Source organism: Lithobates pipiens, unplaced genomic scaffold (genome assembly GCF_037356315.1).
Source record: "Lithobates pipiens isolate NorthernLeopardFrog02 unplaced genomic scaffold, aLitPip1_a1.2 Scaffold_8, whole genome shotgun sequence".
Lineage (NCBI taxonomy): Eukaryota > Metazoa > Chordata > Amphibia > Anura > Ranidae > Lithobates > Lithobates pipiens.
In genome coordinates this window covers 456,451,774-456,478,357 of record NW_027507903.1, presented here as the reverse complement: position 1 = coordinate 456,478,357, position 26,584 = coordinate 456,451,774, and the positions used below count along the sequence as shown (strand labels likewise).

Here is a 26,584-nt window from a genome sequence, read left to right as displayed (position 1 = left end):
TTAAATTAAACACACCCTGTCCCACTAAACCCGCCTTCTTTTTCCTCCTCTGTAATCGCTCTCCCCCTCTACACCCTCTCTTGGGTCTTGATCCCTTTTTCGAATATGCGGATCCTCGCGAAAATCCTGGTTCCTATAATTAGTATTAGGTGGATTATATCCAGATGGTATATAGGCATTATTCACATTGTCTGAATCTCGTATTTCTCCCAATGGAGAGAACCTATTATATGTAGAAACGGGAGCCGCGTTGTAATATTGGGGTCCACTATAATGAGGGTTAGACGGGGCATTATAATGAGGGTTAGGAGGAGCACGTCTGGGTGATGGAGAATAGTAGGGAGAGTCATTATACTCTCTATATTGGTGAACATCATAATTATATGAACGTCCTCTATTAAAACCTCTACCCCCTCTCTTTCCTCGATTGTTACCTCTTCCTCTATGAGGATTATTAGGGGTGTGTGGAGTGTAATGATGCACCCTCTGCTGAGAGGAGGGTGGGCCATCATACACCTTACTCTGTGCAGCCTCACTATAAGACATAGGAGGCAAAGCGACCCTCTGTGGGGCAATAGAACCTCCAGATTGGGAACCACTTATGGGTTGTATGTCCGTGGCGGGTGTATTCTGAACCAATTTCTGCCAACCAAAAACAGTACCCATCTTGTAGTCATTAACATCTCTGGAGTACTTTTTCTGTTTCTTATATTTTTGTTCTCTATCCTCTTTTTCCAGATGGTTCAACAAATTGGCAGAGAGAGAGTTATATTCAGGAGTGTCCTTATATGACATTAATTTATCCTTAATTTCTTTAATTTCTTTATCTAGTAGGGCCATTTTACTGTTCTTCCTTGCAATCAAGAAACCCAACAAATTGGTTCCAGCCTCATTAAAATACTTGAACCAAATATCTAGGTCCACTTCCCCTTGTTGGGGGTTTACATCCCACCTTAGGCTTCTAGGGACCATATGTTCTGCAATATATTGCTGCAAGAACACAAGGTCCCATTGCAGGTGAAGTTCAGATGTCATAATATTTTTAAGTCTCATGAACATCCCCCCCACCTCGGTGTTACTGCCAGTTGCCACAAAAACACCATCAGTATTAACTTTGTGCGAAGCACGATATTCAAAAACATCCATATCTACAGTGACGTATATGAAAAAGGATTGCTGCAATGTGTATATCCAAACAATATATAAACAAAAAAACGTTCCCTGTGACACTGCGCTATCCAAAAAAATAATAATTAATTAAATAATAAAATAAATACCTTTTTTTTTTTTGTTTAAGCTTTGATCACATTCCCTCTGTTCTCAGCTGCATAACAACTGGGGGAGGAGAAGCCAGCAGCACACTGAGGTTCCCAGCGAGATATTCCACAAAGCAGCAGCTGGTGATGTCACCGGCGGATGCGCTCTGAAGGAGCGGCATACCGTGCCATTCATTCAGTGGACTGTGCCATGAACTGTGACTCCTGTTCGCGGCTCGGCCAGTCAGACAGCCGGAGCCTACAAACCCAGAAAGAAGACCGGGTGAAAATGGAAGCCCTGTCAGTGGTGACAGTGTGCCACTGGAGGGCTTAGTTTTAAGGTACCGTATTTATCGGCCTATAACACGCACCTTTTTCCCCTTAAAATCAGGGGAAAATCGTGGGTGCGTGTTATACACCGATCTCCGCTGACTGTGAGCAGAGCGATCGCCGCCGAGATACACATAGCCGAGTGTACTCGGCTCCGCTCACAGTCACGCCCAGTCCCGCCATTGGACCTGTGTTATGTCCATCATAGGACGGGACTGGGCATGACTGTGAGCGGAGCCGAGTAGACTCGGCTATGTGTATCTCGGCTCCGCCCAGTCCCTGCGATCTCAGCGGCGTTTGCTCCGGCAAGTTGCGGCTGCGCCAATTTTAAATCATCCAATCGATGGACACTGGGGGCAAGGCTGCACTGATAAGGCTACAATAGACACTGGGGGCAAGGGTGCACTGGGGGCAAGGCTGCACTGATAAGGCTACAATAGACACTGGGGGCAAGGTTGCACTGGGGCAAGGCTTCATTGACAAAGCTGCAGATGGACACTGATAAGGCTGCATTGATGGGCATTTAAATGTAAGTTTTTTTTTCCTTAAACTTCCCTCCTAAAAGTTGTTTTCCTTAAAATTCCCTCCTAAACTTGGGGTGCGTGTTATACGCTGATAAATACGGTAAGTCACACATAATGTGTTAGTATGCGATGCATACTAGCACATTATGACATTATCTTGCAGGGTGAATTTATTTTTTTTCCTTTACAAACTTTACTACAGCTTGAAGGGTTACTGACTTGAAGTATTGAAGCCAGAGGGTCAGCATGACAAAACAGCAACTAGAATTTCAATACTGTAAGGAGAAATTGGCAAGGGCAAAATCCATGTTTCTGTCCTTAAAAATTTCCTTTAAAGATGCAGGGTTTTTGTCTTGTCTGAAGCTATTTTGTTTTTATGATGGTGGATCTGTATCCTAATAAGGTATGGCTTACTGTATTCAGACATAGATATGCTATATAAGGAATATTTTTATTGTGGTTCATTAGGGGGGTAAGAATGAGCTCAAGGTGTTTGGATTAATCTTTGAATCTTTGAGCATTTGTCCGAATGCTGGACTTTTTACTCGCTCAGCGAGTGCCCTAATGTCATATATAGTAGCAGTATTTCTACCACTTTTATTTGACCGCTTTCTTTCTGTCAATGGTTGGTAAAGAATGTAGGAAACGGTAATGTCATTCGGCCCCATTCCTTTGCTGGCCAGAAATCCCCGACCGTGTAAACAAAGGGGCAGCATTTAATTGAAAAACAGTGTGAATCTTGTTTGAAAACTGTTATAAATAGACCCCCTAATGTGTCCAGACTGCTAGTATTGTCCCTAATGATGGTCTTGAGAGAAAAATAGAGTCAATTGCACATGGTCATTTCCATAGGATATTGGCGAAATCCAGATGTTTCCTGGACCCCATATAGAATGGAGGACACTGTTGTGAATACTTCCAAAAGTCAATAAATATCACCAACTCTTCTATTTCTCATAGTGTAGCCTGAGGAAGGAGTTTTAGAGCTCTGAAACAGCACATTTTTGAAGCTTGTACACATGGTCGTATTTTCCGACAGAAATGTTGGATGTGAACTTGTTGTCTTAGTCCGATTGTGTGTATGTTCCATCGAACATTTGCTGTCGGACTTTCCTCCAACAAATGTTTCTTAGCAGGTTCTCAATTTCTGATCGTGTGTACACAGGTCAGTTGCACAAAAGTTCATGCATACTCTGAATCAAGTAGAAGGAGCCACACTGGCTATTGAACATCCTTTTTCTCGGCTTGTTGTACGTCTTGTATGTCACCACGTTCGTAATTGTTGGCCAACATTTGTGTGACCGTGTGTATGCAAGACATATTTGAGCCAGCAACCTTCAAACAAAAATCCACGGTTTTGTTGGCGTAAAGTCCGATCGTGTGTAAGCGGCATAATAGTTTTTTTTCATTCAACCTGTGGGTTTCATAGTTGGTAAGGTTGAATATTTGGTGTATGTGTGTTCATGTAAATAACCATTTCCCATATACCTGTATGTTGTGTTCACTAAGATGCATGTCCAGGAGTCTTTTAAAACTATCAATACTTCCTGCTGATGACACCAATTGTGGAAGAGCGTTCCACATCCCCCTACGCAGCTTAATAAAGAGGTAGTAAACCGGTGTGTGTATGTGGTTTTTGTTTTTTTATTTATTTTTCTTTTTTTTTATGCAGCTTGCCAGTTAAAGCTATAATATGCTAGTATGCATCGCAAACTAGCACATTATGGGAAACGTACCTGGAAATTAAGCCCTCAAGCGCTGTGCTGTCACTGCTGAGAAGGCTCCCATCTTCCCCCGGTCTTCCTTCTGGGTTCGCAGATTCTGGCTGTGTGAGTGGCCGGTGACGCAATGACCTCACTCCCGCGTATGCATTCCTTCGGAGTGCATGCATCAGTGACATCACCGGCCGCGTGTACAGTAAATATTTTCTAAACTGTGCACATTTAGGAGATATTTAGAGTACCTATGGGTAAGCCTTATTATAGGCTTACCTATAGGTAAAAGTTAGAGATGGGAGTTTACTTACACTTTAAAGAGGAAGTAGACACTGCCTCTTTCTTTTTTTTTTTCTTTTTTTTTTTTTTTTGTCACCTGCAAAGTAAAGACATAATGTGCTAGTATGCTTTATATACTAGCACATTACGTGAAACGTGCCTGCAAATGAAGCCCTCATCGTCCCCACTACAGGCCGCTCTCTTTGCGAGTCTTCTTCCCGGATCAGCGGATACCGGCTGTGGGACTCGGCGTAGGTTTTTATTCCAAGCAGCAGATATAGCAAAAAACAAGATGTGGCAGGTGGCAGATGAATGAAAGACGGTATCTGCTGGCCAAAACATGGTAATGTGTTCCCGGATGCAAGCAGATTGCATGCGACCTATAGAGAAGTGGCAATCTCTTTCCTCACAAGACAGAGAAACGGGAAATTACATCACAATGAAGTGGGAGGGAATACAGATGAGAAACAGAAAAGGGTGGTGCAATAACTAAAATGGCCACAAGATGGCAGTAGAATAACCAATTATATAAACAATAACAACTATATATAGCAATTGTATAATGTGCTAGTATGCATCGCATACCCAGTCATCACTGAGTGGGCTTACCTCTTCCACTGGTCTTTCTTCCGGGTTCAAACGCTCCGTTGTGTGATTGGCTGGAGCTGTGAAGACAACACACGTGGAAGCCCTCAGTTGCTGCAAGAAGCTCTAAAGTTCCAGCAAGGTATGCCAGACCTTCAGAGCGCACAAGTGCATGGTAGATATCACTGGCTGCATACAGCATGAATATCTCCTAAACGGTGAATGTTTAGAGGGATATTATTTTCTAGATGTAAGCCTTATTATAGACTTACCTGTAGGTAAAAATAACGAAGCGGGCTTTACTACTGCTTTAAAGTGACATTAAAGGTTTGCTTTTTTAATTTTTTTTTATCTGTTTATTGGTTTTCGGAACACAAAATACAGAACAACATACATTGGTTATAAAAGGTATAAGGAGTGGCCCCTGCAAGTGACACGTCTGGCATTTAGGTATACAAAACAGAACAGAAAGCATGGGTCACCCCAATGAATACAACATGCTGGCTCCTGAGGGGATATGTCAGCACAGGTCTTGAATGTACATATCGAAACAAGACATCATATTTTCAACAGTATACGACAATCATTTGGCAAGGTGTATCCTAGATGCCAGGAAAGGTTTGATTTTTTAAAGAAAAAAAAAACCAAAGCAAATCAACCTGTGCTGTATAATGGTTTTGCACAGAGCAGCCCCAATCCTCCTCTTCTCAGGTCCCCACTGGCACTCTTGGCGACAGTGCTGAAAGCTGAAAATTGTCTTGGGCAGGAAGGGGGGTGTAAGTGCCTGGTATTAAAGTGGTTAATCTCAAAATACAATGGACAGAAATCTAAATCTTTTGGCAATTAAGGCAGCTGTTGTATATCATTTCATCTGTTTGCCAGGATTAGCCACTATGCTTTGAAACAGGAGAAAAAACATAGCTGATTGTATAGAAAGATTGACTTCTATAATGTGTGTTTGTTTTTTTATTTTTATTTTTATTTTTTACACAGCTTATCTTACCATCACAAAAGAAGTTGGACTGCCACCATGACCAGCCAACTGCTATCAGTATCCAGACTTCTGAAATGATCGCCAGCAACACGAGGCAGTCCCCAAACTGTCGACGTTCAGACCTTGAAGCCATATTCCAGGACTATAAAGACTACCCTTTCTTCTCCAAATCATTCACCTCCTTTCCCCGCTCAGAGGACAGCAATGACATCCTGCACCCCATATTTCAGAGACATGCATTTGAACAGGACACTAAAATGCATGATGTCTACAAAGGTTTTGTTGCACCAAAGCTGGACACCAATGCGTTGAAAACATCCTCCGGTAAGGACATCTGGGCCATACATTTCACACAGTTTTGGGTCGACTACGAAGGGATTAAAAGCGGAAAAGGCCGACCTGTAAATTTTGTTGACTCCTTCCCCTTCTCCATTTGGGTTTGCCAGCCCAGACGTTTTGCACAGTCTCAGAAACAGATAGTTTCTAACGGTGATACTTTAGTAAACCTTTCCAAAAGCGAATCGACGGACTTTGCCGGTCGTCTGCAGCGCAAAAAACTTTTAAACCAATACTATCGCACAGATTTGGATGGCCAGAGTCTGCCACTGCAGAAGTCCCAGTCCTTAGACAGTAGCTTATCAGTCCCACCACCCGCAGAGCCACCCCAAGCAGACATCCAGGTCCTCGCTTATATTCAAAAACACATGAGTGCTCAAATGAATCACTATCAGTATATTTTCTTATTGCTGCTGCAGGAATCACTAAAGCAGGTCACGGACAATCTGCGGAAGGATGTAGAGGGCGTGACTGGAAAACCAGCTGAGGACACCAAACTGTCCATTGGTCTGCTGCTAAAAAGTGCTGAGGTTTCTTTATTATTGCACCCTTTACCAGAGGAAAATACATCCACCTGCCCCATCTCCCAACAAGGAAGCCCTCTTGCTGGAAACAAACAGACTTCCCCAGCAGAGAGCACCCAAGAAGATAGCATATGTAACTCAGCTCTTGACTTAATCATTGATTCTGCCAGTGGTGACTCTGGGGCAATTCTAGAACCTAGAAAGGTTGACTTGCCGGATGTTGGCCTATCAAAGTCACCCAACATTGCTGAGCCAAGGATGGAAAGTTTGGAAAAATCTGTTGAAGGGTCATCTTTGAAGGTAGAGGATGGAGTCTTGGGACATCTAATTAATGTCAATGGTCTTAAAGAGGATGCCCACTTAGATGACGCCCATAATAGTGATGATAGCATTTCTGGTTCAGTCAGCCATTTTGAAGAAAATCTTATTAACCTTCAAGCCCCCGATACAGAGCCTGTTTTAGATCCACTTCTCAGCATACAGTTCCCTGAGGCTCAGAAGAAACAAACTGACACAAGGTAATTTGATTTTCTTGTTCAATATACTTTTAACAAACCAAAGATTATACACTATGTTGTCAAAAGTATTGGGACACATGCCTTTACAAGCACATGAACATTAATGGCATCCCAGCCTTAGTCCGTAGGGTTCAATATTGAGTTGGCCACCCTTTGCAGCTATAACAGCTTCAACTCTTCTGGAAAGGTTGTTTACAAGGTTTAGGAGTATGTCTATGGGAATGTTTGACCTTTCTTCCAGAAGCACATTTGTGAGGTCAGGCACTGATGTGAACGAGAAGACCTGGCTCGCAGTCTATCGGGTTGAGGTCATTACTCTGCGCAGGCCAGTTAAGTTCCTCCACCCCAAACTCATCCATGTCTTAATGGACCTTGCTTTGTGCACTGGTCCATATCATTTAGTGGAGGGCAGATTTATGGTGTGGGGTTGTTTTTCAGGGGTGGGCTTGGCCTCTTAGTTCCAGTGAAAGGAAATCTTAAGGCATCAGCATAACAAGCCATTTTGGACAATTTCATGTTCCCAAATTTGTGGGAACAGTTTGGGGATGGCCCCTTCCTGTTCCAACATGACTGCGCACCAGTGCACAAAGCCTGTCTGTTGAAACGCAAGTATTTTACGGATTATTACGCAGGAAATTTTTCTTCTAGAAAACACATGTGTAATATAATCAGTAACATTTTTATGGTCACGTGAATGAAACCTTAGGATTGTATTTTTTGATTCAGTTTTAATGCAATTGTGTATGTGCTCAATGCTGGAAGCGTCTTACTTTTGTATTTTATATATTTCCAGCCCTGTTAAGCTAAAACTGACCAAACACATTAGAGGATGGTTAGATGTACAGGCACCACATGATGTCTGTATGTAAAGCTGAACTCTTAAGGAGGAAGTAAACCCTTATGGGTTTTACTTCCTGTTTCCCCTGCAAATTAAAAGCGTAATGGGCTAGTATGCATCGCATACCAGTTACCTGCAAACGAAGCCCGCGATGACCCAGAGGTCCCCCCTGGTGGCCACATCCATCTTCACCCCTCTTTCTTCCGGTGCCGCGGACTCCGGCTCTGTGACTGGCTGGAGACACGTGACAACACACCCATACATGCGTGCGTGAGTCACGGCACGGGCCCTTTAGAAACTGTACGATCGACCCCCCCCCCCTTCTTCAGTGGGCATGCGCCGATAACAGCCCAAGCTTATATGGTAAATATCTCCTAAACCATGCAAGTTTAGGAGATATCTCCAGTACCTACAGGAAAGCCTTATTATAGGCCTACCTGTAGGGAAAAGTGTTGTGTAAGGGTTTACAACCACTCTAAAGACAACGACAACAGAATTGCAAATTCATTGGCAAATAATATAGCTCACATACATGCATTTTACTTATATTTATCTCTTTCCTAAAGTTTAGCTTTAGGGATTGGCCCAGTTTATCACACGTGACAGTAAGACAGTCAGCCTGAACTCTGCACTCTGTACATAGCGCACACGCCTGAACTCTGCACTCTGTACATAGCGCACACGCCTGGTCTTGTAAAACTAGCATTCCTAATGGAGATATCACATGACTATTGAACTTCCTTTTTATCGGCTCACCGTACATCTTGTTCGTCACTACATTCGTAATTGTTGGCCAACATTTGTGTGACCGTGTGTATTCAAGACGACAACATTCGAGCCAACAACCTCCAAACAAAATTCCATGGTTTTGATGTCAGAAAGTCAGATCGTGTGTACGGGGGAATTACAGTTCATAGTACAATTTTTTTTTTTTTTTATTTTTTTTTTTTTTATTAAAGAAAAATGTATGATGTACTTCAAGAAATGAAGTATACAATACAGGGTAGGTGAAAGCATGTTGACGAGAAAACTTTGTAGTAAACTTGCATATCACATTAACATATTCCAATGCCATCTATAACAAATTCCAAGGTCAGTGTATTCAGCTTGAAACCACTTATCAAATTTCGTGCTAAACTCATCGAACATAGGGGCTGATTTACAAAAGGTTTGCGCAATGAGTTGCGGTGCATGCTGATGCGCAACGGCCCTTCAGGTCTGGCATGGATATTAAGGGGAACCCCGCGCCAAAATAAAAAAATGGCGTGAGGGTCCCCCTCAAAATACATACCAGGCCCTTATCCGAGCACGCAACCTGGCAGGCCGCAGAAAGAGAGGGGACAAGAGAGTGCCCCCCCCCCCTCCTGAACCGTACCAGGCCACATGCCCTTAACATTGGGAGAATGCTTTGGGGTCCCCTGGCCTGTGGGTGTGGGGGGTCTAATCGGAATCTGGAAGCCCCCTTTAACAAGGAGACCCCAAGATCCTGGCCTCCCCCCCCCTGTGTGAAATGGTAACGGGGTACAAAAGTACCCCTACCATTTCACCAAAATAGTGACAAAGTGTTAAAAATGACAAGAGACAGTTTTTGACAATTCCTTTATTAAAGTCTTCTTCTTTCATCTTCTTTCTTCTGGTCTTCTTCCTTCGGTTTCTTCCTTCGGTTTCTTTCGTCTTCGTCTTCTCCTCCTCCCTCCCTAACTCTCTCTCTCCCTCCCTCCCTCCCTCCCTCCCTCCCCTCCCTCCCTCCCTCCCTCCCTCCCTCCCTCCCTCCCTCCCTCCCTCCTCCTCCTCCTCCTCCTCCTCCTCCTCCTCCTCCTCCTCCTCCTCCTCCTCCTCCTCCTCCTCCTCCTCCTCCTCCTCCCCCCCTCCTCCCCCTCCCTCCCTCCCTCCCTTCCTCCTCTCTCTCCTCCTCCTCCTCTCTCCTCCTCCTCCTCCTCTCTCCTCCTCCTCCTCCTCCTCCTCCTCCTCCTCCTCCTCCTCCTCTTCCTCCCCCTCCCTCCCTTCCCTTCTTCCTCCCCCCCTTCTTCCTCCCCCATCTTCTTCTTTCTTTGTCTTCCTCCTCCATCGTCTTGCTCCGATGTTCTCGTCCGGCATCTTCCTCCACGGCGTCTCTCCTTTCTCGCTTTGTTCTCAGGCTGCTCCGTGCAATGGGAGGCTCCCGCTGTGTGACGCTTCTCTTCTTCTGACACTTCTTATATAATGGAAATGTGCATCAGAGGGGGCGGGGTCACCGGGTCCTCCGTTATATAAGAAGTGTCAGAAGAAGAGAGGTATCACACAGCGGGAGCCTCCCATTGTGCGGAGCGGCTCGAGAATGAAGCAGGAGGAAGAGACGCCGTGGAGGAAGATGCTGGATGAGAACTCCGGAGGAAGAAGACCAATAAAGGAATTGTCAAAAACTGTCTCTTGTAATTTTTAACACTTTTGTCACTTTTTTGGTGAAATGGTAGGGGTACTTTTGTGTACCCCCTTACCATTTCAGACAGGGGGGAGGCCGGGATCTGGGGATCCCCTTGTTAAAGGGGACTTCCAGATTCCGATAAGCCCCCCTGCCCACAGACCCCCACAACCATGGGCCATGGTTGTGGGGATGAGGCCCTTGTCCTCATCAACATGGGGACAAGGTGCTTTGGGGGGGACCCCAAAGCATCCTCCCAATGTTGAGGGCATGTGGCCTGGTACGGTTCGGGGGGCACTCTCATCCCCCCTCTTTTCCTGCGGCCTGCCAGGTTGCGTGCTCGGATAAGGGTCTGGTATGGATTTTGAGGGGGACCCCCGCGCCTTTTTTTTTTTTTTTTTTTTTTTTTTTTTTTTTTTTTTTTAATATCCAATACCTGAAAGGCCTGGTATGCTCTTGGAGGGGAACCCATGCTGTTTTTTTTTTTTTTTTAAATGAAAGTCGCCTGGCCTGGGGGCGACTTAGTCATGTTGTAAGCCGCGCTGTGATTCATACTCAAGTCGTGTCCAAGTTGCCTCCCAAAGTCGCGCTGGAAGTCATGTTGCCCCTGTGTGAATGGACTGTTGATGATACGGCGTGCGCTATTATCAATGGGATACTATTATCAAGTGCGCTGGCATATTATCATCTGTTGCGCTTACCCGTGCGCTGGTTCATACGCTCACTTAATTTATCTGGCGCACAAATTGAGGTATGAACCGGCACAGCGCATTCATCTTAGTAAATCAGCCCCATAGAGTGCAGGCCATTATTATCTTTTCTGTGAAGGCCCTGTGCAAGTGCATACATCTTTGAAAGGATAGAGTGGAAGAGACAGAATAGAAAAGATGCAGATTAAAGAATAAAAAGATGGGAGAGGTGGGAAGGGGAGGGGAGCGTCTGCCTCGGTCAAATCTCCCTTATGCATAACCTCAGGCTATCCTCATCTTACCCCGTTTGAGACATGATTTCCACGTATGCGTTAGAGTATTTGATGGCAAACCAGCAGGACCATATTTTCTTTGCTAGGTCAGATTTGTTTGAGGGAAAGAGTCAAATCTTCCATGTAGTAAATATTGTCTACATTCATTAGCCATTGGCGTAATGTTGGAATGGTCGTTTTTTTCCAAAATTGGGGAATGAGTGCCTTAGCAGCATTAAGGAGATATGGCGTTCTGGACTTCTTATAGGGTCCTATTGGTTTACCTGTACAATGTAACAAAACAAACCACGGGTCATTGGGAATCTCATACCCCTGAATCAGTTCATAGTATGATTTAGCAATGATCCTGCACCAATTACTGCTACCATGTCTGTACTGGCTATATTCTTGTTCTAATACTGCCTGGAACTTTCTGTGTTCTGTCTATTTTCTTTTACCTGCTGAGATAACTAATAAAACTGTTATTTGAAAAAAAATAAAAAAATACAACTATGATAAAAATTATACACCATATATTTTTTTTGTAAGCGGGCAAACTTACAAAATCTGCAGGGGATCAAATAATTTTTCCAACGTTGTATGCAAACAGAGGAGAAGCTCAGATAAACAGGCTAAGACTGGAGATGCAAGGAACAGTCAGGGATCAGGAACAAGGGGAGCAGATATGAGGTAGCAAGGTACAGGATGTAGGTACTTGGCAGGGATGGTAACAGGATCATGGCAGGGATCAGGTTTAAGAAACATCTAGGTATATGGCTAACAGGTGAAACCGCGAAGCACTGAAGGAAGCTAGGGGACGGGTTATATACAGTACCTGGGAGACACCCGTTGGTGGCCACCAGAACTATGCTCTGGGAACCACAGTGCCACCAGCAGGTGATCCTCATCTTAAAAATGCAAAGTGGGGCTATTCTGCAGCTCATAGGGAGTATTGGAAAGGGGCTAACACTGGTTGGGATATTAGTGCACCAGAGACAGTATTGTCAGCTCAAGCAGGAAGACTTCTGGTGGATCAACAGGTATTTTCTATACTTGCAGTGCACAAAAAATAAAACACAGGCAAATGCAAAAATGTATTGAATGTTTGTTTTTATTTCGTGAAGACATCCCCTTTAAATTGAGCATGTTTGTTAATACTGTAAAGCACAGGTTGACATTAAAGATCCCTTTTCACCAACTAAATAAATAGAAGCCAAAGGCACAAAAAAATTCAAAGATTTGAAATCCTTACTTGCATTGTTTTTCTTTTCCATAAATGATTGTATATCACAGCTTACCAATCCTTAAATGGGGTGGCTGCAATCGGTTTTAGTTTTTTTGTTTCCCATCTTGTGATGTCAGTAACACACTTCCTGTCTCAGGGTGTCTGCACCCCACTGGAGGATCAAGGAGACGCCTTTCTAACAGCAGTATTGTCAAAATGGAGAGAGGGTATTGTTAACCACTTCAATACCAGGCACTTGGACACCCTCCTGCCTAGGCCAATTTTCAGCTTTCAGCTCTGTAGCAATTTGAATGACAATTGCGCGGTCATACAACACTGTACCCAAACAAATTTTTTATCATTTTGTTCCCATAAATAGAGCTTTATTTTGGTGGTATTTGATCACCTCTGCGATTTTTATGTTTTGCGCAACAAATAAAAAATACTGAATATTTAGAAAAAAAACAAGTTTTTCTTTTTGTTTCTGTTAAATTGTTTTGTAAATAAGTAAGTTTTCTTCTTCAATGACGGGCACTGATGGGCACCAATGAGGTGGTACTGATGAGGGGGCACTCATAGGCGGCACTGATGGGTACTTATGGGTGGCACTGATGGGTGGGCATGGATGGTCACTGATGGGTGGCACTGCTGGACACTGATGGGTGGCACTAATGACACTGATGGGTGGCATTGCTGGGCATGACTGTTTTTATTTTGCTACATGATGGTGTGGGCATCTGAGGGGGCCTGCGCTGATAAACAATCAGTGCAGACCCCCCACCCCCCCATTAGGAGAGCTGCTGATCGGCTCTCCTCTATTCATGTCTGTCAGACGCGAGTGATGAAAAGCCGATCACCTGATTTTCCTGTTTACATCGTGATCAGCGTGATTGGACACAGTTGATCACGTGGTAAAGAGCCTCCGCCGGAGGCCCTCATTAGGTTAGTAGGGATGCCCGCACACTGATCACAATTCTGCTGAGCCAGGTGAATTTCTATCCATCTATGACCAGCTTTAGATGCAGCAGTATGGGACTTAAGGTGATACTAAAGCTGGAAATGTTTTTTTTACCTTTTGTTTAAGCAAAAATCGCTATACATTCCTTTTCTGAAGCCGATGCAGTCTGGTCTCCAGTATTAGATGCTGTTTGAAGAAGACAGCCAATAATGGCTGCGACATGCCTGGGAAGTGCGGTCACCCATAGACTTACTATGGGGCTTCCGTTGTCGGCTGCCTCTACTGCACATGCCTACACACAGAGAAGCCGCCGCTGACAGCTCAGCGTGGGACCGGAGTGGCTGCAGAACAGGCAAATACATTGATTTATTATTTACAGGGCTAGATAGTCTTAGAAAGTGTCTGCGAATAGATTTTTATTAGGTCGTATTTGGCTGAACTTCTACTATAATGCATTCCTTGCATTAAGGTAAATGCATGGCTCCATAGACGCACAACTCGAGAGCGCACAAACACTGTACGCCTCCATAGCAAGTAGCTTGCTATGGGGACACGCGAAGAAGAGAGAGCCAGGATTGCCAATGGGGGCCCAAGAAGAGGAGGATGGGGATGCACTGTGCAAAACCAACTGCACAGAACAGGTGAGTATAACATGGTTGTTATTTTAACCACTTGCCAACCAGCTGCTGCAGTTGTACTGCGACAGAATGGCACGTCTGGGCAAAACTACGTAATGTGATGTCGCTTCTCCCTATGGCCACTAGGGATTTTTTTTTACTAAAAATATGTAAAAGAATACATGTCGGCCTAAACTGAGGAAACATTTTGATTCGTTCTTCTCAATGTACACTTTTTTATTTTTGCACTATAAAAAAAACAAAAAACGCAAAGGCAATCAAACACCACCAAATGAAAGCTCTATTTTGCGGTTAAAAAAAAAAGGAAGAAAATTTTGTTTGGGTGCAATGTTGCATGACCGCACAATTTTCAGTTAAAGCGACGCAGTGCAGAATCGCAAAAAGTGCTCTGGTCAGGAAGAGGGTAAAATCTTTTGGAGCTGAAGCGGTTAATTGAAAACATTTTTTTGACTTTAGTACTACTTTAACAATTTAAAGCTGAAATCCAGCTAACATTTTTTTTTTTTTAAGCAGTTCAACATTTTTGGGGGAGATTAAGGTTTTACATAAAAGCTGACCATTGTAGGCGCCCCTGTCAGTGTTAAATAATATGTCTCAACTTCTAAAGCCTGGTACACACCACTAGTTTTTATTCCATTCAACACAACCCAACCCTGACAGCTCAGATTAGAGCCACTGCATTAACAATCCGATGTTAATACAGTGATCTCCCCTGCTGAGCTATTGTGTTCTGACAGGGGGGGGCGGCCCCCGACTTGAACACTCCGGTCATGGAGAAGGTCGGCAGATCTTTTTCGGTCATGGGCCTTCGATAGAAGCCGGCTTCTGTCGGACTGGCTGCCATACACATGGGCCAAGTGTAGGCCTACATTCGGCCCGTGTGTACTAGGCTTTACTGTTATTTTTGCGAGTCAGCCTAGTCTGTTAATGGAAGTTTAAAAAAAAAAAACAGACTTATTGAACGGATCACTAGGTGAAAATTGTAAACAAAAGCCCCCCAAAAAAAAAATTCATCCATCTAAGAATTGGTAAACTGCAATATAATAATTTGTTGTTTTTGGGTTAAATCCCATTTAAAAGTGAATGTATATTCTTGTGTTATAATCTTATGCTGTTTTTATATAAAAGGATAGGAAATCCCATAAACTTATTTAGGCTTTCTGTGTCTGGGAAAATATATATGTATATATAATATATGATTTGGTGGATAGATTTATTTATTTATTTTTTTTTTTCTCCTTCCTGTAACCCCCTTTTTTGTTTTTCTTTTATTATAATTATGCCTTTTCCGAAGTTACTTGTTTTGATTTTTGAAACCTGGTTTCCATGTATTTTTGTTAAGTGGAATCCCTAAGGATCGCTGTCCGTCCAACCTGCCTACCTTCTCTGTTTCTTACAAGAACATGAAGAGAAGCCCATCCCAGGTCTCCCTGGACAATATCTCCATAGACAGCAACCTACTGGAAGAGCACCTGGTGGAGAGCGATGGGAGTGACCCTATGGAGGCTGGTAGGGAAAAGTTTGAAATGTCCACTTCTAATCATGGATCATTTATTGTGTTAATCTGTAAACGTAAAAAAAAAAAAAAAAGCAACCCAGACTGTCCTGCATCATAAAGTGCTTTCCTCCCCATCCTTGCTCTCCCTGGTGTGCCCCTTTCATTTGTTTTATTTCAGTTATTTCAATCGTGGAGACTCAGCATCACGTGTGATTATTATCTAGGGTCGTCTGCATGCAAATGCAGTCTGGCTTGCCCTTCCAGACTGGCATCCATGCATGAAGGCATGTTGAGATTTGCATAACTCATCCTAAGATCCAGCCCACTGCTTGCATTAGAGGCATACAGAGGCAGGCATCAATTCGAAAAAGGACTGCAACACTGTGTGCTTTACTCATAAAAATCTTCTTTATTGTAAGTCCATCAAGAGTAAAAGCATTCCCATACACAGTGCTGACGCGTTTCAGCCCACCAGTTATTTCTGTGTATGGGATTTCTTTCACTCCTTATGGAGTTACAAGAAAGTTGGAGTTACAATAAAGAATACTTTCATGAGCATAGCACACAGTGTTGCCAGTCTTGAGGCTTGCCTACAAGGTGTGCAACTGTGGTCTGAGCACAAGTGGGGCTCTCCTGTCTGCATTGTAAATTTCTGCATTCTATACTGTGGCAGGGTGCTGTGATGTTCTCTGAAACAGTGGCGGCTGATGTTTTTTGGGGGGCGACATACAACCACCCCCTACCCCACACCGACTGAGGGGGGGTAGGGGGTGGTTGTATGCCGCCCCCCAAAAAAAACATCAGCCGCCACTGTTTCAGAGAACATCACAGCACCCTGCCACAGTATAGAATGCAGAAATTTACAATGCAGACAGGAGAGCCCCACTTGTGCTCAGACCACAGTTGCACACCTTGTAGACAAGCCTCAAGATGAAAAGACTGGCAACACTGTGTGCTATTGTGTGTGTGTTATTGATTCGCTGTTGTGACACACCTGGGCGAGCTCAGAGCAGACTGTGTGACCAGAGTCCACCCTATATTGATTCCTATTGGAGCCTCTGGGTCTAATCCGTGCTTCAAAAAAAAACAGCCCCTCTGCATTGGAATCCATGCGCCAGTGTCCTGAAAGGGCTGGACGCATGGATAGTGCAGATGACACCCGTGCTCCCTTAATGGACGGGCCGTCCCTGCTCAGAAAGCTATGTACTCTGCTGGCTCCTCCTCCAGCCATGATGTGTCTGCGAAGTGTAGAGAAGCACGGAGACCCAGCAATGTAGTCCAAATAAGCTGTGCAATAAAAAATGGAAAGGTTTTAGTTAAAAAATGTAATTAGCATTTTGAAGAGTGAGGAAAAGGAGGAGCTAGGGAAGGGAAAATGTAAGCAGGTTAAACTTCAGCTTTAGGGTCGATGCATACTGGCTTAAAAAAAACACTGCTCCTAGAGGCATTTAGCATTTTGTTTTTTTGTATGCCTCTAGAACAGGGGTCTCAACCTGGCGGCCCTCCAGCTGTTGCAAAAACTACAAGTCCCATCATGCCTCTGCCTGTGGGAGCCATGCTTGTAACTGTCAGCCTTGCAATGCATCATGGGACTTGTAGTTTAGCAACAGCTGGAGGGCCGCCAGTTTGAGGCCCCTGCTCTAGAAGCATCTAATGTTATCCTATGTGTGCACATAGGATTTTTTTTTAAGCTCATTTTTTGACTGGTGTATGGCTAGCATTAAAGATAAAAGCCAGCACCTGAATTGGCCTCCTACCTCCCCTCTATAGTGTCCCCTGCTTTTTTTTTTTTTTGTTTCCATGTACTTGTCCCTCTTCTAAAAAATTTATCATTTTAGCCTCTGTGACATCTCAAGGGCTGAAAAAAAATCCTCTACCCATGAACGTTAGAAGTAGGGATCAACAAGGCTGTCTTATGTCATTTCCAGCAAATTATGGCATCTGGCAAAAGACCATGACCACGGGTCCTGTGCCTACAGATTGCACAGGCTCATGTGTGTGTGTAGACAGTGATGGGGGAGCAGACCGCTCCCCAGTCTTCTCCAGTAGTGTACACGATAATGGAAAAGTTCACAGGCACACTTGTTGCAATAAAAATCTGACACAGAAATGATACATTACTAAAAGCAGGGAGAACGATGAACGTTGCAGTATTCTCCATGCTGCTGTACATCTCTCTGATCTAAACTAGATACTATAGTGTTTCCCCGAAAATCAAACCTACACTGAAAATGAGCCCTACTGTGATTTTTTTTTTTTTTCAGGGAGGGCTGCAATATAAGCCCTACCCCAAAAATAAGCCCTAGTTTAAAGTGGTTGTAAAATCCTAAAATTCACTATATTACAGTATTCTATAATGTGAAGTGTGTATGTTTCCTGTAATCTATTTGTGATTAAGCTGAAGGTATTTGAGCCGCTCGGTGCTCAGCTGACCTCCCGCTGCTCTCCTCCTCTTCTCCCAGCGAGGAATTTTGGGCCCCCTGCAGTGCTCAGAGCGGGGAAGAGAGGTCCAGCGTGTCACGGGAGAAGGTATTTATCACAAATAGATTACAGAAACATGCACGGTTTACATTATAGAATACTGTAATACACTGCATCCTAGGATTTCACAAGCACTTTTACTCAGTTCCACTGGGATTGCTGACAGGCAGGGAGGGAGATGGGGAGAGAGAAAGACAGCACATGGCATAAGACCTACCCATAAAATAAGCCTACTGGATCTTTTGTGGCCAAATTATTATAAAACCCGGGTTTATTTTCAGGGAAACACGGTAAGAGGTGTGGGACAAGACGTTATGGAGAAGGGTAGGAGCAGAAATAGCAATGCCAATACTGGACTGAGGTGAGCAGGCTTGGCTGTAAAAGAAAGGGGAGAATAATACAAAACATCCTGCAGTCAAGCAGATGAGACCAGAGACAGATGTAGCCATAGACCCAATCAGACTCCTATCACAGGCCAGGCATCACTAAATAACTCTGCATGGACTGGCTGCAGATCTGTACATGTCATGCAACACAGTATAGCATAAACGTATGGGTATTGGTCTTGAATACCAAGGACGTAAGGTAGCAGGGGTCGCCTATGGCTTAGCAATCGTGAACCCTAGGCGGCAAAAGCTGCCAGCATCCTAACAACCTAGGAGGCTAGGTGGCAGGAGCACATTTTTACATGCATGCACTGTATGCAAGATTATGCTGCCAGCAAGATCTGAGACATGTGCATGAGCCCTAATAGTAACTACCTGTGGGTGGGAAGCTGGGCATGCAGACCCATGGCGTAAACTGAAAAAAAACAAAAAAAAAAACTCACTGCTCTCAACCCGGGCAATGCATATGGGCTGTGCGGAAAGTTGGTGCTGCAGCTTCGGCTCCTGCAAGATGTTACAGAATGCTGGAGAACTAGGCAGCGGTAATTTACGCTGCTTGATAAATGGATGCCTAAGAGAGCATTGTTTAATAATTGATTGTCGTGTATAAACTGCATTACCTGGCTTGGCTGGGCAAGTAGCCAGTGATGCATCAGCCACATGGTTTCCACCAAAGGTGAGGACCAGATTTTAGGCAGAACTGCTGCTTAGCTAGCTTTGTCCTCTTATGTAAGCTACATGACTAAAGCCTTGGCTGCACCCTTTTAATACTCCATCAGTACTCCATGTGCCAAATGTTTTTTTTTTTTTTTTTTTTTTTTACTTTTGAGAACGTTTTTTTTTTATTTCATCGCATCAGGGCTGGAAGACTTCTCTTCATTGAACTATCAGTCCACAGTGGACACAGCCAGCGTGGAACTGAGGAATGAAGAGTACTGCGTTTCCTCACCGGACGTTGGCAGTGCTGCTGATGAAAGCACTCATGACTCTAAGCAAGAGCTGGTAGGTGTCCATGGCTTAGGCCTCTTTTCCAGCTGACCCTACTGCCCCTTGCAAAGCAAGAGTATAAATAGGTTACTTTGATGCCCAGATAACCTTTGTTTGTTCCCTACAGATGTCCGTTGTAGTATTTAAAATAAGTGGAGTGAACGGCGCAATTGATATTAAGGGAGAAGATGTAACCATTTGCCTTCAAGTGAATCAAGTGGTTCCAAAACAGCTTGGGAATGTCAGCGTTTGGCAATACCTCAACAACCGGAGCATGAGTAAGAGAATTTTTTCATATATATTTATGTAATATCACCATTGATTTTCCAGCTGATGAAGACTTGAGTGATCCGGTGGCCAGGCTATGGACTGCCAACATTTACATTTTCTTAACCAGATGCACTTTAAATGAGCTTTAAAATAAGACCTGGCTACAAGATCAAATTAAAGTGCAAACCCGAAGGCTACATTTACGACAGCGATTAGGGCCACTGTGAATTGTAGCGACCGAAATACTCTAATTCCTGCTGCGTCTCTGAGTGGCTAGGTGCAGCAGCCATTTCTGTTCACTATTATGTTGGGTCTCCAGCAACCACAGCTATTTGTGGCTCTCTGCACAGCCAGAAATTACCGCCGATGATTGCTGCTGGATGCACACAAAGTGCATTCAGCAGCGATCACCACAGGTAATTGGCTTTGAGGACAGCCTGACCCAAGGAACTCCTCTGTTCTTTAGGTCAGGCTTCTGCTGAATGTTGGAATATTTTGTCTTTGGTTTACCTGCAAGAACATAAGATATTGGCTTTGATGTTGGTTCATTATGTTCACATTTCAGTACATCCAACTGGTTTCAGTTTGTTTGAGATCTGAGTTACTCTGGCTCCAGAAGTTCTTTATAAGTCCACTAGGTGGTGCTCCAGGCTAAGAAATCTTCTTAAAACTGTGCATAGAAAATGAGAGAAGAACTCCTGGCATACAATTAAATGCATATTAAGGCATCATACTGGTAGAAGGCACCATTCAGCCTTGCTGCCAGTAGCTTGGATCTCATGCACGGGGGCTTAATGCCCAGTGTGCATAAGGTCTTAAAGTATATGTATGTGAACTATTCTACCTGCCAAATGATGTGTAATTATCCATCATGCTACAGAATTACTTGTACAGCAGAGACCTGCAGTTGAAAAATGCCTTGTAGGCTGAGATTTAGAAAGCTTTGGGTCATAAAAGGTATTCAGGATATGATTTTTTTTTATTTTTTTTACTTTGTTTTTTTTATTCACATACAGAGTAAGATGTCTAGCAAAAGTAGCATTTAATGGGGTTGGGACAAACTTGAACACTGCCGGGGGGGTTACTTTTTATTCCTAACGTTTATTTTTTTGAGTTCTTTATTTTAACATAAGATCAGGATAGAGAGAACAAACTGTACAATCACAGGTAGCAGGAAGTTCCAACGCTCCAGTATAGACAGCCATGGGCACCAGTAAATGTGTACCCTACCCAGGGGTTCAAACCTATGACTCCACATTTGGAGAGGTGCTTGGCAACTCTGGCGGTGGCGCAGGGGGTAAAGCACCAGTTGTGAAAAAACGCTCAATTTGCACATTTACAGGCATTTCTACTGAAATCTGTGGGGCCAAAAACGCCAAAATCGGCGTCAAGTTCATGCGGCTTTTGGAACGCCATGTGCTCCTATTTATTGAACTATGTGGGATTTTTTCGTGGGGGGGGGGGGGGGGGGGTTAAAGAGAATGGAAAGGAGGGGGCATCCACTTATGACTGAATGGCCGTCTATGTTTATTTTTTCAAACATTTGCTGCAACTGCTCAGGCACCTCGTACTGTAAGAACCCATTCACACCTGAGAGTCTTGTGACTTAAAGCTTCAAAACACTCACCTTCCAAAATTCTATATATTTCAATAAATATGAGCACATGGCGTTCCAAAAGCCGCATGAACTACTTTTGATGCAAATTTCTGAATTTTTGGCCCCACAGATTTCAGAAACGCCTGTAAATGTGCAAATTGTGCATTTTTTTTTCAGCTGTATTTAAGACCATTTTAAGAACTGCTCTCCTCCCCCTAATACTCTCCATTGGCTAAAACTAAAATGCCTGAAGTGTGAAAGCAGAAGTAAAATGATCGTACCCTACGCGGGAGGTAAATTTGTCTTTGCAAGGGGAACTTTACCCCCTGCACCACCTCCCAGGAGTACTGAATGTAGCCCTACCTGGGATTCAAACCTACAACAACATGTTTGCACATTGGGCACTTCACCCCCTGTGCCACCTCCAGAAGTGCTAAAAACATGTGTTTTTAGAAGCATGTGTCAATCATTTAACGTGTACCCTCCTAGGGGTTCAAACCTATGACTCCATGTTTGGAGAGGTACCTGGCAATTCTGGAGGTGGCGCAGGGGGTAAAGCGCCAGTTGTGAAAAAGTAGGGTCATGGCTTTAAATTCCAGGTAGGGTACAAGGGTAAATCAATTGAAATAGGCTTTTAAAATGCTTATGTGTGCAAAAGCGCTCAAATAAAAGTGCCTGAAAATCACTGTGCTCAAGTGTAAATGTATTCTTATAGTTCTTCCCAGATCCTTTCACTCTCCATTCTGTTGCACAGCTTGGCAGTCATGTAAAAGTGAGGAAAATTAAAGTGATATTAAAATCTACATTTTTATTTTTTTTTAAGTTAAAATAAAACACGATATATTTGCCTGCTCTAAGAAACGATTTCACATAGAATGGTCTCTTATCTTTTCTTTGGTCCCCTGCAGACACTGTCCGCTCCTCCTCCTCTTCTCTGAGTGCCCCCATAGCCAGCCCTGTGCAATGGGGGCACCCATGCAGGCACACTCCTGAGCTTGGCTGTGTGCATCCATGGGGACACGCAGCATGACTCAGCCATGCCCCCACTCCCTCCTCATAGGATTTGATTGACAACAGCAGGAGCTAATGGCTCAAACTGCTGCCTATGTGTTCTGTGAGAAGACAAAAAAAGGAGAGAAGAGATGCAGCAAGGCACATCACTGAATTGAGAGAGGTAAGTATTTAGGGATGGTGGGGACAAGCAGTGGGGTGTTTTTTTACATTAATGCAGGAAATGCATTAATGTTTTAAAACACCTAACCTTTAGAGAGCCACTTCAAAGGTGATCCCCTGGCATGTTCAAAATGTACCTCCAAACCTCCCTGCCTGTCCCAGCATCGCCTTGTTTTTATAACTTGTTCCTATTGCAAGAATCAGCATTTATTACTAGAATGTGGGAGGACTCTTGACGCCCAATGCGTGGGAGGACTCTTGACGCCCAATGCGTGGGAGGACTCTTGACGCCCAATGCGTGGGAGGACTCTTGACGCCCAATGCGTGGGAGGACTCTTGACGCCCAATGCGTGGGAGGACTCTTGACGCCCAATGCGTGGGAGGACTCTTGACGCCCAATGCGTGGGAGGACTCTTGACCGTCAAGTTAGCAGCCCCCATGCAAGACTTCTACTCGCCTGTCCCCAATTTGATGGGATATCGCCCAGGAAGCCTCCAAGCCACTTAGAAACATTGCCTGCATTGTACAATCTCCATTCAATCCTATGGGAGTTTGTTCTCCCCTGGAACATAAAGATGCTAAAAATAAAAGTGACCTGAAACTGCCAGTGTTTTCCTTAGTACAAGATTTTTTTTTTTTTTAAACTAAAAGCTCCAGATGTGATCTTGTATTATCGGTAGGGGAGGGGTGATATTTAATCTCCCAGCCTGTGCAGTGAGCGGTTTTGGGGTCTAATAAATCCAGGGAGAAATTGCACAGTCCTGAGGAATTACAGCTTTGTGAAAACAATTGCCTTATTTTAATCTGTGAAGAAACTGCCTTAGACGCCTATTGTGAGGGATTATGGGAAAAGCATATTCACAGCCATCTGTCTGTACAAGCAGACAGAGCTGATGGCTTTCACCGCAAGGCTCATTCTGTAAGTACACAAGCACAGCTTTCACATAAAGATACAGAACACAGCTTAGTTATCCCCACCAACCAATCAGATTTAGCTTTTCAACAGTGGTTTGACAAGTAAAAGTTGACTGTGGCAGGTTCTTGCAATTTGTAATTGTTAAAGTATAAAGAATGTCATTGTCCTCTGTCTGGAAATCCTGTTTTCTGGCTACCATGCTGAAATAACAAGGTCACTGTTATTTAAGTTACTGACCTGAAGCAAGCTTGCAGCAGATGAAGTCGGGGCTTCTGATTTGCATGGCTGTGTCCAGATGCAAAAAGTTTTGAAGTCATTACATAGCATGATGGCCAGGGAATTAGTATTTTCAGAGAGAGAGAGAGAGAGAGACATTCCTTTCTGCCATGTCGCAGTACTGGCATTTGCTGATTGGCCACTAAGGTACGCAGCTCTCTTGGGGGTGGGGAGATGGTACCAATCCTGGTGACTGGCTACTCGGGTACTGAGCTCTTTTGGGGGTGGGGGGGAGAGAATGCCAACTCTGGTGATTGGCTGTTCAGGTACCAAGCTCTTGGGGGCAGGGAAGGAGTGCCAGCCCTGATAATTGGCTGCTCAGGTACCGAGCTCTCTTTGGGGTAAGGAGGGAGTGCCAGCTGTGTTTCTTGGCTTCTCAGGTACCCAACTCCTTTGGATGTGAGGAGAGGGTGACAGCTCTGGTATTTTGGCTGCTCAGGTACTGAGCTCTCTTGGGGGTAAGGAGGTAGTGCCAGCTCTGGTGCTTGGCTTCTCAGGTACCCAGCTCCTTTGGGTGTGAGGAGACGGTGACAACTCTGGTATTTTGGCTGCTCAGGTACTGAGCTCTCTTGGGGGTAAGGAGGCAGTGCCAGCTTTGGTGCTTGGCTGCTCAGGTGCCGAGCTCCTTTGGGTGCAGGGAGAGGGTGACAACTCTGGTGATTGGCTGTTCAGGCACCAAAATCTTGGGTGTGAGGAAAAAGTGACAACGCTGGTATTTTGGCTGCTCAGGTACCAAGGTGGGGGAGAAATTGCAAGCCTAGGTGATTGACTGCTCATTTACTATTCTTATGTGTGGGGAGAGAGCGTGAAAGCCAGAGAACTTATATTTTCAGAGGGTTTGACTCTCCTTTCTCTGATGTGGCAGTGCTGGAGCTTGGTGACTAAGGTACTCAGCTCCCTTGGGGGATAGGCAGAGGGTACCAGCCCAGGTGCTTGGCTGCTTAGGGTACTGAGCTCCCTTGGGGGTGAGAAGAGAGCCCCAGCCTTGGTAACTGTCTGTTCAGGTACTGAGCAGAGATGGTGCCAGTCATGGTGGCTGGGCTATTCAGGCATCGAGCTCTTTTGGGGATGGGAGAGAGAATGCCAACTCCTGGTGATAAGTTTACTTTGGTGTTATCCCCCCCCCCCCCCCCCCCCATCTGTTCTTGTGTGGGTGACAATTAAACTTGGAATAATCCCTTCAACCCTGGTTATAATGGTCGCCAGGAGACGTAGAAAGGGTGAATCTAGATGGCACAGATGGCAATAAAAAACATATAGGCTCTAAACTTTCTCTACTCTGTGCAAAAAACAAAGTTTAGACTAGATATATTTCAAGGTTGATAATAAGGTTTAGGTGTCACGACCAGCCACATTTTAGAAGCCTAAAAGTAACTTGCTGAATGTACTGGTCTCATTAAATAGCAGGATATTGTTCTAAAATGAGAAAATGTTAAAATAACTAAATGCAGTCAATTAGCACTTACCCGCAGTGGCAGAGCAGCCAATTTGCAACTTGACATGATGTGTTTACGTGTACCCCCCTACTCTACATTCATGCAGACTGACAGCAGAGCATGGTAAGCTTGCATTGCATGATGGGAAATGAGCTTATTCGTGCTTCTGTTCTACTCTGTTTTGACATAAGAAGTGGAGTGACCACACAGAAGCACAAAAATTAGCTTATTTCTTAATAGACACAAAAGTACTAACCGCATGTTTAGTTAAAATGACATATTTTTTTCATAAAACAGATAATATAACTTACGCTTCCTGTTTTTTTTTCTTTAAAAAAAATAAATAAAAATCCTTCAATGCATTTACTTTTAAAAGTGTCCCCTGGCCACGCTGACACACTCTCCGTTTAATATGTTCCCCCTGTGCTGCAAGGACCTATGGAGTCACCTCTACACGCGTGTTTTTGCTCTGGTACTACAACTGTACAAGCAGCATGCCAAGCACCGTGTACACAGAGGGACACGCAGAGCAAAAGTCGCACAACAATGATTGACAGTGGCTGGGTGTCGTCCTTGTGCAGTGCTCAGAACGCTGCCTGTACAGTTGTTGATCTGAAGTAACCTATACATTTTTAGTTCTGTTAGAGGGTTTACACGTATCAATTGTTCTCTGTTTTCTCAATCCAGGTTCTGATCAAAAGTCCTCATCTGTAGAAGAGAAAGAATCGTCTCCTGATATCAGTCTGAGGCTAGAGACTGGCCCTAGCGCTAAGCGGTATTCTTTATTAGCAGCAGAGAACGGGTTCCTACAGTGCCAAGTGACAGATTTTACCTCAGAGTTCCTCACCTCTACCCTGGCAAATATCCGCCATTTTGTGGAAGACGACTCTGTGGCTGAAGTCATGCCAATGAAGATTAAGGTTCAGAGAGTCAGGCTACATTTACAGGTTAATAGAAAATAAAATGACTGCTACTTTCAACAGTACATTAAAGAGAATTTCTGATGTTTTGTTATTAACAACATACAGTATCTGTGTAAAATCTACAAAAGTCATTTTTTAGGACTTGCACTGTTTTTTTTAAATGTATTTATTTTATGACCTTTTTTTCACAAGGGCACTGCAGATATATAAATTGTTCCTCTAATGTTTTTTTTTTTAACATTATAGGCCCAGTCACACTTATGCATTAGCAAAACTTGTGTTGCATCCATTGATGCAGTGCTATTCATTCTGATGTACAGTACATGAGCAAGGTTTCTAGCGGTTCTGTTCATTCTGAATGGCATCTCAACGCACCATGTTAGCAGACATGCGATGCAGTACATGGCAATGCACTAACAGTACACACGCCTTGTTTGGTGCATTAGGCAGCTCATTCAAATGAATGGGCTGCCTTTTCACAACGCCTGTGTGACTAGACCCTAACATTTTCTTTTTTGCAACCCCACAGAGCAGCTGCTAAGATAAAAGATTAACTCCC

The 26,584-nt window shown here is 44.0% G+C and overlaps 1 protein-coding gene across 2 annotated transcripts in view; it reads left to right on the top strand.

Moving 5' to 3' along the window:
* The window catches only part of BLTP3B (bridge-like lipid transfer protein family member 3B), a 137,490-nt gene that overhangs the window by 93,700 nt on the left and 17,206 nt on the right, over positions 1-26,584 (top strand). The window contains exons 14-18 of one of the 2 annotated variants that reach the window (XM_077468456.1): positions 5,683-7,061; positions 15,425-15,591; positions 19,307-19,449; positions 19,562-19,712; positions 25,790-26,049. In XM_077468456.1, coding sequence (XP_077324582.1) covers positions 5,683-7,061; positions 15,425-15,591; positions 19,307-19,449; positions 19,562-19,712; positions 25,790-26,049 — 2,100 coding nt within the window. Of the gene's footprint in view, positions 1-5,682; positions 7,062-15,424; positions 15,592-19,306; positions 19,450-19,561; positions 19,713-25,789; positions 26,050-26,584 lie in introns of those variants that run through there. The other variant, XR_013270269.1, reaches the window with a different exon arrangement.